Consider the following 20106-nt stretch of genomic DNA (forward strand, 5'->3'; position numbering starts at 1 on the left):
TCTGTAGCTTGCTCGATAAAAATCTATATGTATTTGCACGAGTACATCTACAGACCGCCTGTTACAGCCAGGAAGTAGATCGAGACATCTTGATCAGACACAGGAAATCGCAAGTGTAAAGGTATCCTAACCTTTCGAATCCTCCTACAGATCTCACTATTACTTCCGAGCAATACAATTCATGTAATAACAGTTTAATAACACAAAAAAAAAACGACCATATTAAAACTTTCAGCATCGAAATACCAAAAGTTCCATTAATTAATCTATGAATCAACAATTCCACGGCGGCATGCCTTTAAATTTCCTCGGGCGAGGGTTTAAGTCCAAAAACCTCTCGCCTAGCTAAACAGAGTTTCATCTCGCCCTCTGAATTTCTTTTTAAACAGTCTCATTTAAGCCGTACTCGACACGGCGACGTGACCTTTTTTAATAACGATCACCTAGATGCTTTTCTCCTTTTCCCCATATTTTTTCTCCGTTTAATCCGGCGGTACGAGAGAAGATAGAAACACAGACAAAGATAAAAAGAAAAAAAACAAAAAGACAGAAAAACAGACAAAGAAAGATAGGAAGATAGAATGACAGAGAAAGATGGTAAAACAGAAAGACAGAGAAAGATAGGAAGATATAGAATGACAGAGAAAGATAGAAAGACAAATTATTCCCAAAGCGGATTCTCCTATTCTCCACGGGAAAACTTTCCGAGTGTTCTCAAGACCGACGAGTAGTGCTTCCCTCGGATCATCGTGGGCACATACATACACGTGTGTGCGCGAGCACGGTTTGTGGGCGACGTCGCAGCACGTGCGCCGTATGCGAATATATTTAGATGCACATGTGCGTACAGTTAAGGCAGAAAGTGCGAAACACGCAGCAGACGAGAACACGCTTTGTTCCCTTGTCGGGCGGCTTCCCTTTACGAGAACTTCGTTGTCGGTCGAAACGCCTTTGTTTCACTCTGTAACGGAGAAATATTGTGGGATGATTTGAACGATCGAGATCGATTATTTACATGGTTATTTTGTACACGGATCAGTTCAGTTTCAGACAAATTATATGAAATGTTTTATTCTGAATGGGACCAGGAGGTATTTAGTCACTGTGGTGAAGATTGCAAGGATTTTATAAAGTGGAATAGGCGAATTAGAGTGAAACAAACTACGTGAAATGGTCTTTCAATTGTTAGCAGAGAAGATTATGATGGTGTGTAAATTAGAAGCTTGGAAGGATGCTGGAAATATTGTTTGAATAGAGGTCTAGTAGAATGGGAGGATCAAAGGCAGACCAAGTGTGTTTAATCTACTGATTAATAAGGAGAATAGTGATGTCTGTAAAATTATATACTTAGTACTTTGTTTATAGGAATAATATAGGTAATAAAGAAAGTATTTTATGAACAGACATTCAGTAGAATAAGTAAGTTAGTGTCAAATCAAACGTGTTAAATGTTTGTTTCTTGATTGATAAAGGAAATATTAATATTTTTAAACTTTTATATTCACTGAAGTTCCAGATGTAGAAAAGGTAATCTTTGAATAAAAGTTCAGTTGAATCGAATGAACAAGAATCAGACTGTACGTACACACGATAAAGAAAAAATAGATTGTAATTGAATTCGCAATGTATATATTATTTTCGAAAGTACTGAAGCCTCTGTACGAACATTCGCTAAGTAGAATAGGCAAATCAAAGTCAGACCATTGTGTTTTAATTCGATTCAATGGATAATAGAGAGACCGACCATTGTGTTGTAATTTGGTTTAGTTGTTAATAGAGAGCAGTGCAATGTCTTTGATATTCTCAACAGTGGACGAGACTCTCAGAAAAATTTACGGAGTTCTTTCACTGGATGTTAATACCAATCACTTTACAAACCATTAATAGAGACGTATCATTACTGTATTTAATCCTAAAATATTTTTTAAATTCTCAGGAACACTTACGAATCATTGTCAGAAAAACGTAACAGTAGAATAAGTAAATCGTAGCCAGACCAATACCTTATTAATTTACTAAATACTAAATACTAAGTCATACAGAGTATTGTAATATTAGGTGTACAAATTCATTCGTGAGCCCCACAATTAATTATTGACTAAAAACCGCCGTAACTTTTTCAAGAGGAGATTCAATAACTATCCCAAAAATAGCGTAAATGTGTAGAAACTAATGGGGAATATGGTTTTTTTTTTGTAAATAAACAACAATCTATAAAAACAAGGCTACAATGCCTAAATCCGTAGAATCCTTAAAACATCACGAATATCGAGGTCTCCCTCCCGTTAAAGTTTCAGTGGAATAAGCAAATCAGAATCAGACCAACAACCAATTCTTACTACTAAATTAAATTTTCTATTATTTTTCAAATTCTTCGACACGTTTAAGGATGTCATCGAACAAACATTCTCTAGAATTAGTAAACCAGAATCAGCGCGATACGCAGATCGAGTCGACCGCGCGTAGTTTGTGCACCGAGCGGAGAAACCGTCGGAGAAGAAAAAAGAAAAACGGACAAGAAAATCGGGACGGGCGTCGGCGTCGTAAACACGGAGAGAATACTGTCGTTTTCGTGCACGCATCCGGAATCAAAAGTGCTGAAAATCAACGTGGGCGCCGCGAGATCGTGGGCGCGACGCGTTATAGTTCGCTCCTTCTATAGGAACGACACGATAGAAAAAGGGCGACCGACGACGTGTGTTCCCCGCCCCTTGTCGAGCAAGATTGCGCGGATACGTTACGTACATACGTATAAGGAGGCGCACTATTTTCTGAAATTAATCTCCCCGCCGATGTATCGTGAACCATCGCCCACTCGGCTGGCGCCACATTGAAACTGGCTGCCTACCAGAGTTGGGCAGAATTTTATTCGGATAATACACAGTGAAAAGCAGCAGTATCCAAGGGTGTCGTTCTGATCTTTAAACAGTCAATGAGATTAAATAAATTGTTGGAGAAATGTCGATTCATTCGTGAAGAAGTATTATTTCATTATAAAAATTGAAATTTCCACGTTTAAAGAATTGAAAATGACGAAATACTTCTTTTTTTTTTATCTTTTATTCGTTATTCGAATTCTTTTATCTAGATAATGAGTTTCCTCATCTCTGCTGCCTACCGACCCGAAAATAACCGGCGAACGGCGATGAAAAACTAATTACCCATAAATTGCATTCCCACATACATAAAAAATAAAGAACACGAAATTCACTGACATTTTTATATATTTGTGACACAAGGTTTCTTTAACGATTTTTGTTGTACAGTTATGTTACAAATGCAAATTTATGGGTATTAAGTGGAAGAACAGTGGAAGAATCAAAAACCTGTATCGAATGGGCAGAAATTTCATAGGGTTTGGAGATCATCTGAGAGAATGGAAATGTTTCCCAGTAGACTTAGAATACCTTTGGTAACTCGAAGACCGCTGTCTAATCTGGAAAGTCCAGAAAAGTCTAGGATCCTCCAAGAATTTCAGGATAGCATCAATAATTTCAAAGTCTTCCAAAAGTTCCAGAATCACAGAGATTCCTAGAGGATCGAAGAGCCTCTGTATCATCTGTAGGAACTCTAGAGTAGTCTAAGATCCTCTAAGAACATCGAAATATCTTCGCTAATACCTAAATGTTCCACAGTTCAAGAACCTCAGAGAATTATAGAGCACTGACGGTATTCTCCACCATCCCCTAGAATTCCATCGGTTATCCAAAGAACCGAAAACAGATTATATTCACTGGAAGCACACATTTGATGCTCGACGAACATCAAACCCAAAATAAAAGTTTCTCGATGCGTTCCGCGACCGAACGGAGTTAAATTGAACGCTGTTAATCTCCCCAGTTTTCGGGTCAACGAACTCAATACCAACTTGTCCATCTCCCTCGTGGCTACACATTCGGGTTAATTAGGTTCATTAAACTGGACGGGCGACAGCGAAGGGCGAGCCGCCAGCTTTTAGCGTTTTCGTTCCTTGAACGTCTTCGACGGGGGACTCGGGGAAAATTGTAATTGCATCGGACCGCGAGTGTTTCGCCGACGCGTCTACAACCCTTCTGAATAATTTCGATACACTCTGCTGTGGCCGTTGTCTCGGTGGAAAATGGAAAACGGGGCTATTCAAGGCCTCGTGAAATTGCGGAAGGTCGCCATTCCTCTTGAAAATCCATACAACTCTGACCTTCCATTTTTTGGAATTTTACCTTGCTTTTTGTTTAATCTTCTTTATTAATACTAGATATACCGATGATTAACGTATATGGAACGATAGATAGAAGGAGTAGATAGAATTCTCGCAGTTATCAATGGTATCCTAAGATCGTTTAACTATGAATCGTCTAGGAATTGTCGAAAATGTCTTGAATTTTTAGGGAATCTTATATTACCTTAGATTTTCTACAGGTGACAAAAGTATTTTAGTCCCCTAGAAACCTCTGTGATTCTTGAACTTTTGAGATATCTCGAAATTGTTGAAGCTATCTTGAAATTCTTGGAGGATCCTAGACTATTCTGGAGTTGCTAGATTAGACAAAGGTCTTCCAATTATCAAAAGTATTCTAAATCTACTCAAAGATATTTCCATTCTCTAAGTGTATCTCCAACTTCTCCAGAGTTTCTACACATTAGCTACAGGTCTTTAATTCTGCCACAACTTCCAAGAACGCATCTCGCTGGAAAGTGAACGCGCAGAGAAAATTTCTCTCGGGGGCCGAGTGAACAGAACCAAGAAACAACTGTGCCTGCGTCGTTAATTATTCGAGTCGTTAACAACAATATCAACTCTCGGGTTTTCTTAGACCTCGTGAGAAAGTTTCACGGCTCGCCGCGCAGCTTGGACCCACTTGTCTTCTTGCTTTGTCCACAAATTAAGATCGATTAAGGAAAATTGCGCGTTGATTTTCGTTCCGGTACGACAATTGTTCCACGTGCGTAGAATTCGTTAAAACGATCTGACCTCTGCGTCTGACAAGGAGCGTATTTTAGGTGTCCGCCTCCGATTGCTTTGGTTTTCGGATATGTTTCAGAGGACCGAAAAATACGAGATACGTATTTTTTTATAACGGCCCGTTTTCATATTTAGGGGGTGAAACCACCCCTCAAAGTTTCGACCCGGAATTACTATCTCGAATACCAGAGGAGATACATGAAAATTTCTAATGGACGAGGTCTGCGGTTTTTTATGTAGAATAATATGGTGCTAACGAATTGTCCAAAATATAATTTGTTTGTAACAACAAAATTTCGGATAGAAATTTCGAGTGGTGGTTTCACCCCTTGAAGTCGCGTCTCAGCCGATACAAAAAAATACGTGTCCTTTATTTTTGACTGCTTAACAGACATACGAAGTTTCATCAAAATCGTAGGGCGACACTTCCGTGCCTTCCCTTGTGAGATATACACGTAGTTTCCTCCCAAAAATGTTCTCAAAATGATATTTTTTTTGTTATAAACAAATTGTATTTCTGACAATTTGTTAACACCAGTTTATTGTACATAAAAAACCATGAAAGCCACCAATTGAATGTTTTCATGTATCTCCTGGTTTTCGAGATAGTACTTCCGGGTCGAAACTCTGAGGGGTGGTTTCACCCCCTAAATATGAAAACGGGCCGCTGTAAAAAAGTATGTATCTCTTATTTTTCGGTCCTCTAAAACATATCCAAAAACCAAAGCAATCGAAGGCGGACGCCTAAAATACACTCCTTGTGAGGGTCACTCGAACGGATTTCACCGCGATTTAATCGTCGAAGGAACTCGTTTCTTATCTGCCTGGAAATTAATATCACCCGGTTCTCGACAACGCGTCCCTTTCATCCGGGATAACATTTGACCGAACACTGTAAACAGTTCTTTAGTTGGCTACGGAGCCTGCGGAGAGCGTCCCGCGTATTGAAACGCGTGGACGAGTAGCACTCGAGACAAAGGGCTCTTTTATTCAGAGTTCACGGACGGCTGAATAGCGAATAAAGTAGTTCACCAGGACTACGGAGACCCCATTGTTTAAATTGCCTAGCTTGTGTCGGATTAACAGAATTCCTCTGTTTCTATTTATTTTCTCTTGTGTACGTGAAGATCGTGATACGAAGAACTATGTAAAGTGAAGAACAGTGATAAGTCACCTGACGATATTATTCAAAAGACAGAATTAATTGTTTCTTTGGACTTCTAGAACGTATGACTGTTGTCAAATTTCCCTTCAATCAAGAATTTCACAGAATTTACAGTAAATCCTCGACGAGTGCTCGAAGGCTCCTCGGCCCTGATGATCGTCAGAATAAGTATTCAAAGTGAAGATACTCATCTGCGGAATGATTCATCTTAAGATAGACCTCTCAAGAAATCCAAGGCTTCAGATCTTCGCGAAAGTGTTACGGAGACTTCATTTTAGAAGTGTCCCTCCACTTCAGAGGTATCTTCAAACTTTTTTAATCACATGGAAGATGTAAAGAAAGACGAAACCGAGAGGGTAGACTATATAGATAGATTAACTTCATTAGCTGGGATACTATCCTCATCATTTCTTCTCATTACTTTCAATATAACTATAAATTTCGCTTCCACCGCCAGGTACAACGACTTCAAGGCTTCAATCTCTCAAACACCACAAGGAACTTTGTCAAGTAATACACACAGCTGCACCATTTACTACCCAGAGCCTTCTATCGTCGAAATCCTCATCGTTTCTTCTCATTACTTTCAATATAACCATAAACTTCGTTTCCACCGGCAGGTACAACATCTCAAGGCTTCGATCACTCAAACATCAAGTCCCCGGAACAACGAGTGTGCAACCACCGCTCAGAAGAAGTCATCTTCAGATTCGGCTCGGTGATCCGAGGCGACTACTGCCGCGCCAGACAAAAGGACCTCTCTAGCCGCTGAGAGTTCACGGACAGCTGAATGGTGAATAATATAGCGCGCTGGGAGGACCCAGCTGTACGTGGTGAAGGGCCGGAAACACGCCGAAGAAACGGTGTACGTACCAGTGAGGGGAAAAAAAAAGAAGAAGAAGAAAGGAAAGAGCCTCCCACGAAAGCAGCCGTTTGCACGGGGGTTGAAAACAGACGGACGATCAAGAGCAACTGGGGGATGAGGGTATGGAGGAAAGAGGAGGGAGTTCGGGCTCGTTGAAGAGTACCCTAGCATGTCTGCTATCGAGCAATCCTGGTTGCCATGGGGATAATCTCGAAAGGCCTCCTCGAAGTACGCAAAATCCGGGCTTTCCAGCGCCGATTTCCAAAGGAACTGGCGGCCCATTCTTCTGGGCACCGTAATTCTAGACGCACGGCGCTTCCTTTCTCAACGTGTAAACTCGCCTTTTTCTTGATTTCCATCCTTGGAACGACTTGTCCGCGGAGATTACGATGGTGGAAAAGAAATTACTCGGGTTTACGATGTATTTGCGATTCTTCGATCTTCTAGGGATGATTACGGAGTTCTTGTAACCTGTTAATCGGGGAGGATGAGTTAACGCGTCGTTTGAGGATGTGGTAGAATAAGAATTTCAATGAAAATGTGATAGAATTATTTTTGGATATTAGTTTTTATACTATTTATAGGTAATAGAATAAATGGTAACAAGATGCATTTGATTATATATTGTATTTATTGAGGAAAAATCTGTACAGATTGCTCAACTTCTTCGGCCGTCAAAGGAGAATGACCTCTTCAGGGTTCTAATAGGTCGAAATAAAAAGAAGATTTCCGAGGAAAGATTGTAGTTCTCTCATGAATATTCCTGTTACGATTAGAGTGCCGTAATCAACGTGGATTGTGATGCAGCGGAGGGACCAAAGAGAGATCCAAGGATCATTCGAAACGACACCCAACTATCCGGCTCTCGACGCTTCTGTTCCACGAGTGGGATCGGTAGCAGACACGTGGTCCTCGGCTAAACTCGAGCCACCCTCTCTCACCTTTTCAGCTCCCTTTGTGGCACTCTGGTGTCGCGACACGACTGTCTCGAGACAGCCTATCAAGGCCGACCTAAAAATTCTCATTCACCTTGCCGTTTCAACCCCTCAGGACAGAACTACCCTTGAATCAATTCGTTCATCGTGGAGAAAATTCCTTTCCTGGACACTGAATTACTTATCGATGGACTTGTGGTTGTTCATCCGTATTTCCACTTTTTCAAACTGTTGAATATATAAACTGGAATGGAAGGAGGATACTATTTTTTTTCTAACTAGAAGAAAATAGTCTTTGAAATTGAAAATATTTTTTGCAACCGTCCATTGAGCAAAAATAGAGTAAATGTAAATATTAATCGAGCAGTATCTTCGACTTTCATAGAAACGAGTACTGATTTCGTTAAGAAACAATGGGTTACTTTGGTAAGAAAATTAAATATCGTAATGTCTTTGTTAGAATGTTTATTTCTTCGTGTTCTGCAATCTACTATTTATAGCATACGTAAACACCACACTGATACGAATTTTGCTTTTTTCGTTAATATCTCGTTAAAAAAGCCTCGGATAAGATTTTCGCTAAAGAAACGAATTGTTTCAAATCATTCCAGGAACCCCCATTTCCGGGAGTCGAAGATATTTTTGGACACCCTATATATATAGTATACCCATCAACCTCGTTTCGACGTCATTTTTCACCGGACCACTCGTGAAATTGCTTCCTCTTTTCTTCGAAACACTCCCGGTTTGTGTGCCGAGGAACAGCGGGCGCACGTGAGCCTCTTCGTTCTCTTTCATCCTCTTGTTCCCCTCGGCTAGGGGGTCCTTTGGGAGCCAGGGAATGCAAAGGAAGAAGCCACCTCGGAGTGTGCGTTCCGACGTTTTCCAGCGCAGTAATCCGGCATTATGGAAGACGGTGAAAGAAAATCGCAGGATAGATGCATCTTCCCTCGAATCGAGCACGACTTCAATTAGACCCGACTGACGGAACGACGTTCCATTAATTTTCCTTTTACTGCTTCCGACGTTTCCTCGTGACGCACTTTGCCTTTACTGTCGACTGGGAGAAAAAACTCTGTTAGCTTGAAAAAAAGGAACTATATGATCTACGGGAGAGTTTCGGAAAACTTGAGTGTGGAGAGAAGTTTGTGTATAAAACTTTGAAACGTTTGTAAAGACCTAAGTAGAATAAAAATCGGGTTACGGTTTATTAAACGGTGTACAGCAGATCTTCGATTAATGCTCGAAACTTAGGACTGATGTGGAACTGTTATCGTAGAGGAACGCTATTTCCACACCTTAGTAATGTTTGTCGATAATTTATTTTATTACGTTGTTTCACGTGAAATGACTGTTTTATTATTGATACTTTGTATTTTATTGAACATTATTACGAATTTTATAAGACAACATAAGATTCAATGGAGTCTGGGCACATACGGCTATCTGCCATTTTTCCATCAATGGCATTAATTTCATTTATAGACAAATAGAAAAACTTATTTTTGGTACTCTGACTACTTTGATGATCCACTGTGTTACCAATAACGTCACCGGACACCTGTAACGAGGGGACCAGCTCGATCAGCTCTCCGTAGCGTCGTCTTTGACGCTGCTTTCAGCGCTGTCGCCGCTCTCCTGATCAGCTTCCTGAAGCTGTTTGGGCTGGAACGTTAAATCGAAATCGTCCGGGAACTCGGTACGATAGGCGGTGAAATCCTCCTGCTTGCAGTAGTTGGTGAAAAAGGTCAAATATTGCCACTCCTCCTCGGTCGGCACCGGTGGTGGCGGCGTTGGCTTGACCCTTTGAGTCGCTGGCTCGGAACGACGCGTCAGGGGACGGTGCTTTATCACCGGCGGCTCCATGACACGCTTCAGGGAAGCCAGCAACCGATGCATAAGCTCGAACTGCGAAAACCAAGAGGACGATCGATAACAGACTGTTTCGATCGCGGGGCGTCAAGAGCCATTTGACGAAATCGAAATTTATATCTGACTTCAATACCCCGAAAATTCCAATTTCCTTCAAACTCTGCAAGTTTGTACCTCACTCGAAGCATCGGGCAATCTTCCGATTTTACTGATATTCGGATCTTCAGGGTGAAATCACCCCTCGCAGAGATCAATGTGTCTTCCTATTTTCCTGTATATTTTAACAAACTATAGTAAATATCAAGAAACTGTTAGAATGAAGATTTAATAACTCCTTATGCTCTATAAAAATGTCTAATGGAATTATTAAAAATTCGTTTTTTAAATAAATACATAATTGAACAAACGAATTTTGAACAATTTCATTACACACGTTTGTAGAGCATAGGGAACTATTAAAATTTCATTGAAACAGTTTTTCGATATTTATTATAGTTTTCATGATATACAGTAAAATAGGAACGTCAATTTTTAAGGGGTCGTTTTGCAAAGTAACTAGGATAAGACACATCTATTTTCAAGGGCTTTCACCCTGAAGAAACGAAAAATTGCACAAACCTGCAGAGTTTCAAGAATATTGAATAAATAAACTTTTTTCTATTTTTGTTGCGATCTGACCTTTCTAGCAGCCGCCTCCGTTTCCCTCATTGCTCTGAGCTCCTGCCTGAAGCCCTCCTTCTCGCAAGCCTTCACCACCTCTGGCCGCAGCGTGTCCAGCTCCAGATTCAGATCCTCGTGTGTCTTCTCGATCCACTTCATCATCGAGAAACTGTCCAGATTCGCGTCGTTCGGGCCGATGCAGCTCTCGAACGTGTCCTCGATGAACACCTGGAACCTTAGGACCTCCTCAGCGCACACAGCTTCGCGAAACGCTCCGCCCAGAAGCTTGTTCGCGTGGCTCTTCAGATCCTCGGCTCTTGACTCCAATTTGTATATGGCAATCTGGACAGAAGATCTCTAGTAAGTAGCCATTGAGTTTCAAATTTACAGAGCTTTATCATTTCACACGTTTCCTGTCTCCTGATCCTTCCCTCATTTTCCTCATTTAATTGGTCCATTGGTGTCAAATTGATACAGTAGGAAAATATTAATATATAGAAGAGACAAGTAGTTCAATTTGCGAATTATTTAAAATAAAAGTCACGGAGACTCAGCTAAATTTACTTACACATTGCAGAATAACAGAATTTCTTAGGAAGGAAAATACAATAAAGGCTCCATGAGAGTTTGAAACTCGGAGACTCCTTCGAAACTTTCAAGGTGCATCGTGGATTGTTTCAATACCTCACAAATCTTTTTCTTTTTTTTGCATGAAACTCGAGCCACTGGTGGGATGAAGTAAGAACTCTAATGAGGAACTTCCTGTGCAACTCTCATAGAGCCTTTACTGTATGTCCAATTGGCACGAGGAACGGATAAGGGGTTGAACCTTAAGAACAAAAAACTTCGTGAAAACTGAGTGAATATATGCCCAAAAGTATCTACCTAATCGAGACTTCCTAAATTGATCGAGATTACAATAAATTCTAATTTTCTCTTTTTTTTAGAGGTTGTCTCGACTTTGAGTTCAAGGACAGTTGGACACCGTTTTTAACCGTAAATCTACACCGTGGATCATCCATTAGACAAAAAGCGTCTGAGGTATTGGTTTTAATTTTCCATTCGATAGTAATCAGTTTTTTAGAAATGATCTAATTATGTTTCATTTTCAAATAGGAAAGGCAATTACTTGAAGATCGTGAATAGCGTTCTTGATCTCCTCGACTTCCGTCTTGATCTGCTCCTCTGCAGACTCGATCGTCATCATCATGTGGCTCATCGGCTCCGCCAGTGACTCCACGTGGATCAGTGCGTTCAGATTCTGCGTTTCGATCGCTCTGAATACTCGGATCAAATCGGATGGATCCTCGAAGTATATCTCGGTCGGACGAGCACTCTCGATGTCCTCCTCGAACAATTCTGCGAACCAATGCATCCGTGAAAGAAGAATTTTTATCGACAAAAAAGAGCTTCTTATCGATATAAATGGTAATCTTTGCTGATTTAGAGTGCTGGGTCAGAATGTTTGGGTAAAAGAAATTTAATAAATCTCAATGTAACACAATATAGGGGGTTAGTTGCCCAATTTGGACCATCGCCTAGATTGGGCCATTACTGGAACTTGTAATGTAATGTGTACGATAGTAGTGATTGCATTAATTGAATATACACTGCGTGGACTAACTGTAAAACCACCCTAAAATTTTCAGATTTTGTGTATTCTGGTTATAATAAAAGCTAACCAAGTATGCCATATCTGAAATTGTGTTGAGATACAATATTTCTTCAGATAAGAATATATTCCCTGGAAAAAAGTGGGTCGTTTCTATTTTAACCTAATGCATAGGGGAAAGTGGATAGCAGGGAAATATTGCCAATAGATTAATCGTATTACATCACCGATCAAGCATCTCCACTTTCCGTTAAGGGTTGAAAACTTTAGGGTGATTTTATAATTATGCCACACAGTGTATAAGCAGCACGTATTGCCTATCACACGGCGCAAATTGCTTGCACATGACAGGTTATTAATAGTTTTCCAACATAGACAATGATCCAAATTCGGTAACCTTCTCCTAGAAGTCTTCAGGTTCTACGACCAATCTGTAGAAATCACTGAAAACAGAATGAAGAACAATTTTCAACGTTTCCAATCATTTTTTCCTATCAGTATAGAATATATTCTTGATAAACAATAGTCCTAATATCAGTTGCATAACCAGACAACCGACCAATGTAACTTTCATGGACAATTTGCAGGTCAGAAAAGTTAGAGAAACGGACAAGCTATTAGAGAAAGAGCAAATGGAAACACAAGGCGTAAAGGATCACCTATCAAAGTGTCCAACGAAGCAACCTCGTCGGCCATTCGGTACCGACCGAATAAATTGTCGGTACTCGCGGAGATGATTGTCTCCCCGGAATCGGATCGATGGATCCAGTCGTGTTCCTGCCGCCAGGACACAGGCGCCACTTGGTACAGGAACCTCTGGCACATCTTCACGGTCCTCCAGTTCTCCTCCCATAGATAGACGTCTAATCTGACCTGGCCGAACTCTCGGAACAGTTGGTTCCTTGTGTTGGTCAGTTCACGTGTCAACTTTGACTCCTTCTCCGCCCGGACCAGGATGTCCATGCTAGCTTCGTGATCCTTGGATAGGAAGTCCTCGAAACCGCTGACGTATCTGTTATAACGAGCCTGGTGGGAAAAAGTAACTGAGACTTAGACTATCGAAGACACGAAGCAGGATAAACTGGTTTTTTCTGGAAACGCCACTTTAACGTGAGCCAATGGGTACTCAGGATTTCGTGGTAATTAGGGCGATCCACCGATCGGATTAGAACTTTGGTTACAGATGACGACCTATAGTGGGGTGCGCGTACTTTGTAAATGAATTCAGACATAGAGACTAGTTTGTACAGTTCATTTTACACGTGTAAAATAGAGTGTCTATAATCTGGGCAATAGATTAATGCCATTCTGATAATTAGATATAAATATATAAAATTGAATAATTGTATATGAAGAAGTTACGTAATGATTTGTAAATTTGTCGGAATAACTACGATCGAATGTTTTCTTATAAAAGAACTTCTTCGAACAGCAGTCAGCTGCATGAGATGTTACAAGTCATGATATAGAATCATGGAAAAACTCGGGTACCTTTATCTTGTCCAGTCTCTTCTGTTCTTCCACGAATTGCTGTTCAATACGTATACAATCGTCTGTTTCTTGTCCAGCCAGTAGTCGAGTCTTGAAGATCTCCCGAAGATCGTCCACGTACTCCTGCACAGAGAATTTCTCCTTGACCACTCGGTTGGAGAACGCCTTGAAGAATCCTGGATCGACATCGGTGATGGCCATCGCTTCGTCCAGATCTTTGTGTTTCTTCGCGTCCAACACTTCCAGGTTCACGTCCACCTTTGATATCATTAACAAATACCACATAAAGGTTCTTGAATTTAATCGTTTGTGTTTGATGATAGATGAATACAAGATCAGAAGAAGAGAACAGGAATATCTGCTTTGGGATTACATACACGAAGGGTACGCAGAAGATTGTTCCTATGGGTGTCTCTGGCAACTCCTTTCCTTCGTTCCATGGCCGCGGAACGTTTCCTGGCTTTCCAGTATTGGAAGTACGAGAACATCAGGGAACATGGCGGGTGGACGAAAGGCGATTGCTCCTTGTTAACATCAATCGCTTCTCCCATGTGCTCGTGGCCCTTCGTGAAATAGTACTGCGTTCTGCGTTAACAATATCCATAGGGTCAGTCCGTAAATTCGTACATGTTTTTAAGAAATATTAAAATATGGTTAATAAACCACAGTATTGATTCTTCTAAACGATTGTTCATTTCCCTTCGATGTCAGAGAACACGAATTTATGGACTGTTACCTGATACCGTGTAGGAATAATCGTACACTATGTTAAGAGTCGAAGCGTGAATCGTATCGAGTTAAGTTCTCGTTTCTCTGTTAGAAAAGAGTGTTCTCCATTGTTGAAGTACCTGAAGAAGTCTGCCGGATGCTTGGCAGACCTCTGACGCTTTCGTCGACCAATCCGAGTCGACTTGGAAGACCTCTGTGCATCGGTCATTTTCCCCCGATTCATCTCGCGGTTCATTCAAGCACGGCTTTTCACCTGTCGGTCGTTCACCTTGCGACGCTTTAAAAAGAAAAGAAGATTCTCGACACGTCTCGCCGAGGGTGAAAGTCGGAGACGGGGCTCTTTTGATTGAAACTTTCCTTCGAAACTCTCAGACAGGGAGGAGCTGAAAAGAAAGCGAATAATGAAGCCCAGTGTCTGACTCGTACAATATATTAAATTGTATTAAATATTAGGGAACGCTTAGAGAATCTCTTGAACAGCTGATTAATATAAGAACTTCAAGCGTAGTGTATTATTCTGATTAAATGTGCAGTTTGTTAAATGAAACGAAATTTTTCACGTTCAAAATTCATTTAGATATCACTAGATTTATCTTTCATTCCATTATTGTTATTCAATTTATTAATTCGAGCTTAATGTACCGCTTGAAGTTCACTGTAGAAAAAAGCTCGGACAAGGATTCGTTGTTTTTTTCAAACGGCTCAATGAAACGATCGATCCTCAAAGAGCCCCACGTTCTTTCGTCGCCTCGAGCGACACGGGGTCTCCTGTCGAAAACGACTACTTACTTCTCGAAACAAAAGCACGATTCTACCCTTGTTTTGCGTACCGTTCGAGCTTCGGGGAAACGAGTGAAAGAACACGAGGGAGAAAAGAGTTCGATAACCTCAGCGAACCACCCTCGTTTTCAGTGTCTGTCACCGGTGATAGGACGCTGACGTTTCGTGGATCAGCGGTTGTCAAGTGGGATTGTTTGGCATGCGCGTTTTATTTCCGAGAGCACTTCACTCCCCACGACCCCTTCTATATAAATCGTTCACCGTCAATTATAGGCTATCAAAGGATGAGTCTCTTGTTATAATGTTGGAATAGGACTTCTTTGTCGTCGAGCTATTTAAGAAAAATATATTATATAACGACTGTTTGAATGATATGAAAGATCTTCGATTAATACAATTATTCGGTATTAGTTATATATTAGTTAAAACCATAGACATAGAAATTTTTATTTAGAAATTTAGAAAAAATGGTAGACGTTTCAATAGTTATTCTTTTGTGCAGATTCCGGTGCATGTGGACCGAGGGGAAGACAGTTTTTTCCACTTACGAGATGAAGACATTAATTGTGATGAAGATAAGCTGATTTTTATTAAAACTTGTAGAAAGATAGATGAACTCTAAGCCATGTATACGTAGTCTTAAGTGTACGTACTCAATGTGAATAGTATTATGACATTAACTTTTATATAACTTATAACACAAAAATTCTACAATATATTGTATTGTATGTTATAAAAAGGTGAATATTTATACAATGATACTCAATAATATGTATATTTCCAATAAAATAACATTTAAAATATAAACAATCGTTTACTTGTCTCATTCAATTTAAAGTGTGCACAAGTGAATTTATAGAATTAGATAATGCCTACATTATTTGCAAATTTATTAACTTCTCGTTGTTAATTGCCGTTATTTTTTAATCAGAGAATGCAAATTAAACCACTAGGAAACTTTACGTAACACATTTGATCGGGATTAAGGTGTAATTATTTTATTGATAATCATTTCTAGAGTTACTGCTCGTTCTATAATCTGTCATATTACTGTAATGTGTAAGACAAGGAGAATCGACTGTGCGACAAGGACAAAGATAGTATAATACGTGCCACCTACTTTGAAAACGGTTTCATGATCCCCTGGTACGTATTAGGATAACAGGATGACCGAAGAGGTAGTAGAGAGAGAGGGCGCTATACGAACGCCGAACGTGCGACAAGGATAGACAATTCCTGAACCAACCGCTTCGTCCATGAAAATCGGTTGTTTTTCGACCCCTGGTATTAGGAACACAGAATAGTCGAGGAGGTATTAGACAAGGATAGAACATCGATAGTAAAAGACAGAGATAGTCAAATTCCCGCCAAATTCTATAACCCAATGAAGCGTTAGAATATTTACAAACAACCAATTCACTGCTAATAATTTATAACAATTTGCAATCGGAGAAGATAAATCAGACCTTCAGGAACATTCACATACCCGTTTGCACTAGGTTTGTGTCGTAATTAAATAGTAATTAGTAACTAATGAAATCATTGCCCTACGCGGACGTGTTAGTAACGAACACTACTTAGTTTAATTACCTATTTAGTACCTTTACACGCATAATTAACAAACTTTTGTGATTGAAGAATGTAAAGGAGGCCTCTGTGAGTATTCAAGTCACAGTTTTGAATAGATTTTGGCTAGAATTAATTAGTTATTAACAATATTTGGAGGGCGTGTTTCCCTTGCTAATACCCGTAATGTGTAAGACAAGGAGCATCAATTGTGCGACAAGGACGGAGATATTTTCTACGTGCCACCTACTTTGAAAACGGATTCATGATTCCCTGGTACGTATTAGGATAACAGAATGGCCGAAGAGGTATTAGACAGAGAGGGCGATATACGAACTCCGAACGTGCGACAAGGATAGACAATATTCTGACCAGAAGCTTTGGCAGTGGAAACAGGCGATTTTTCGGCTCCTGGTAGTAGGAATACAGAATAACTGAGGAGGTCGCTGAAGTTGTAGACAAGGACAGATGGTGTATAGTGTGAGACAGAGATAGTAAATTCCCGCCAAATTCCATAACCCTACTAACGCTAGAAAGTTTACAAATATCTCAATATTTAAGAACAATTCATAACTATTTGCATCTGAAGAACATAAAACAGACCCCAGGCAATATTCACAACCCAGTTTTCGGTACCTTTGCCATCGAATTAATAAGTTATTAATGATTATCGGAACTGCTGTTCAAGGATCGCATAGTGCAAGTGGACACTGGCCACATTATTCATTAATTTATTAATCTAAGATGCACATTTAGTATACTTTTGCAGTCTAAGAATGTAGAATGAACCTTTAGCTAATTTCCCATACCTCATTCCAACAGTTTTGAGTTTCAATTAATTTTTTATGTACAAGTTTTTACTCCGTTGATCGCGGTAAACTCACGCAATTCGACAGACGCCCGTATTATTCATTATTTTCCTAGTTTTACGTGACAATTCGTGGTTCTATCTAGTATAAAAGTCTAGTATGGGTCTCTGGCAATCTTGATGTAACACTTTGGAACACGAATTGTTTGTTATTAAGGAGTTATTAACAATTTCAGCAAGTGTTATCTTCTCTCCAATGCTTGTAATGTGTAAGACAAGGAGCGACGATGTGTGCGACAAGGACGCAGATAGTATCGTGCGTGCCACCTACTTTGAAAACGGATTCATGATTCCCTGCTACGTATTAGGATAACAGGATGATGGAAGAGGTATCAGACAGAGAGGGCGCTATACGAACGCCGAACGTGCGACAAGGATAGACAATTCCTGAGTCAACAGCTTCGTCCATGAAAATCGGCTGTTTTCGACTCCCGATATCAGGAACACAGAATAGTCGAGGAGGTCGAAGAAGTTGTAGACAAGGACAGATGGTGTATAGAGTGAGACAGAGATAGTAAATTCCCGCCAAATTCCATAACCCAACTAGCGTTAGAAAATGTACAAATATCTCAATATTTAAGAACAATTCATAACTATTTGCAACTGCAGAACACAGAACAGACCCCACGCAATATTCACAACACAGTTTTCGGTAACTTTGCCATCAAATTAATGAGTTATTAATGATTATCTGAAGTTATGTTGTCGGATAGCCTAATGTAAGCGGATACTGGCCACATTATTCATTAATTTATTAATCTAAGATGCACATTTAGTATACTTTTGCAGTCAAAGAATGTAGAATGAACCTTTAGCTAATTTCCCATACCCCTTTCGAACAGTTTTGAGGTTGAATTAATTTGTTATGAACAATTTTTTGCTATGTTGATCTCAGTCACGTCACGCAATTCGACAGTCTTCTGTGTTATACATTATATTCCTACTTTTACGTCAGAATTTGTAGTTCTATCTAGTATAAAAGTCTAGTCTAGACCTCGGACAATCTTGATATAACAATTTGGAACTCGAATTGTTTGTTATCAGGTAGTTATTAACAATTTCAGCAAGTGTTATCTTCGTACCAATGCCTGTAATGTGTAAGACAAGGAGCGACGATGTGTGCGACAAGGACGCAGATAGTATCATGCGTGCCACCTACTTTGAAAACGGATTCATGGTACCCTGGTACGTATTAGGATAACAGGATGACGGAAGAGGTATTAGACAGAGAGGGCGCTATACGAACGCCGAACGTGCGACAAGGATAGACAATTCCTGAGCCAACCGCTTCGTCCATGAAAATCGGCTGTTTTTCGACCCCTGGTATCAGGAACACAGAATAGTCGAGGAGGTGTTAGACAAGGAAAGTATTTATATAGTATGAGACAGAGATAGTCAAATTCCCGCCAATTCCATAACCTAATGAAGCGTTAGAACATTTACAAACAACCAATTCTCTGCTAATAATTTATGACAATTTGCAATTGGAGAAGATAAATCAGACCTTCAACAACATTCACATACCCGTTTGTGCTAGGTTTGTTTCGTAATTAAATAGTAATTAACAACTAATGAAATCATTGCCCCACGCGAACGTGTTAGTAACGTACACTACTTAGTTTAATTATCTATTTAGTACGTTTACACGCATAATTAACGCACTTTTGCGATTGAAGAATGTAAAGGAAGCCTCTGTAAGTATTCAAGTAACAGTTTTGAATAGATTTTGGCTAGAATTAATTAGTTATTAACAATTTTTGGAGGTCGTGTTTCCTTTTCTACTACCCGTAATGTGTAAGAGAAGGAGCATCGATTGTGCGACAAGGACAGAGATGGTATTATGCGTGCCACCTACTTTCGAAACGGATTCATAATCCCCTGGTACGTATTAGGATAACCGAAGAGGTGTTAGACAAAAACCACGTACCTTATCGCCATCAAATTAGTTTCTGTTTATCTTCTTTCTGAAACAATTCTGTAACAAATACAAATAAATATGATACTTTATTAATTAAAATCTTGTATTCACTGTATGTACATTGTATTATATCAACTGCTACAAACTATTTGTTGTTCGAACAAATAAAACTTATCAAATCAGTGTATTAAGTAATGTAGTAACAATAAGGATTATAAACATGTTTAATTGTGATGATCAAATTGTGCATTGCAAATAACGTTTGAGATGTGATAGTAGAGTATTGAAACAGATTTGATACACAAAAGTTCTGCTACAAGGTGACAGGCATTTTATAAAATTCTTGTTAGTATAATTCAGTGCATTATAAGTTATGCAATACAAAGTTCAAATAATTAACACAGTAACAATCTCATTGATGACCTAGGATTTCCACAATAACTAATACAAATGGTATTCATTAGATAAAATAAACTACACAAACTGTTACAAGTGGACACAAATTATTAAGCGAAACAGTATTTTGATGTATGGTCTGCCGCCTTGCCTCTTCAATAGAGTATCCAATTTTATTGTTCTTAAAACTAGACATAAATATAGAACCGTGACTCGGATTTCACTCGAATTTTCAGTGTCTATAATTCGTGTGCGTGATTACAGATTCCACTAACATTTACTAAGAAGAACGACAGCAGCCGATGCT

General features: G+C 39.6%; 1 protein-coding gene across 1 annotated transcript; it reads right to left on the reverse strand.

Annotated features, from left to right (window-relative positions):
• Positions 1-9491: 9491 nt before the first annotated feature.
• LOC107193933 lies at positions 9492-14479 on the reverse strand. Its single transcript, XM_015583473.1, has 7 exons — positions 14391-14479; positions 13916-14127; positions 13543-13781; positions 12711-13077; positions 11569-11798; positions 10458-10781; positions 9492-9815 (listed from the first exon to the last, which is right to left on the reverse strand). Exons 1-7 carry the CDS (start codon positions 14477-14479, stop codon positions 9492-9494), a joined length of 1785 nt encoding a protein of 594 aa, XP_015438959.1.
• Positions 14480-20106: the final 5627 nt, after the last annotated feature.

The sequence above is a fragment of the Dufourea novaeangliae genome, unplaced genomic scaffold (assembly GCF_001272555.1).
Source record: "Dufourea novaeangliae isolate 0120121106 unplaced genomic scaffold, ASM127255v1 scaffold21, whole genome shotgun sequence".
NCBI classification, from domain to species: Eukaryota; Metazoa; Arthropoda; class Insecta; order Hymenoptera; family Halictidae; genus Dufourea; species Dufourea novaeangliae.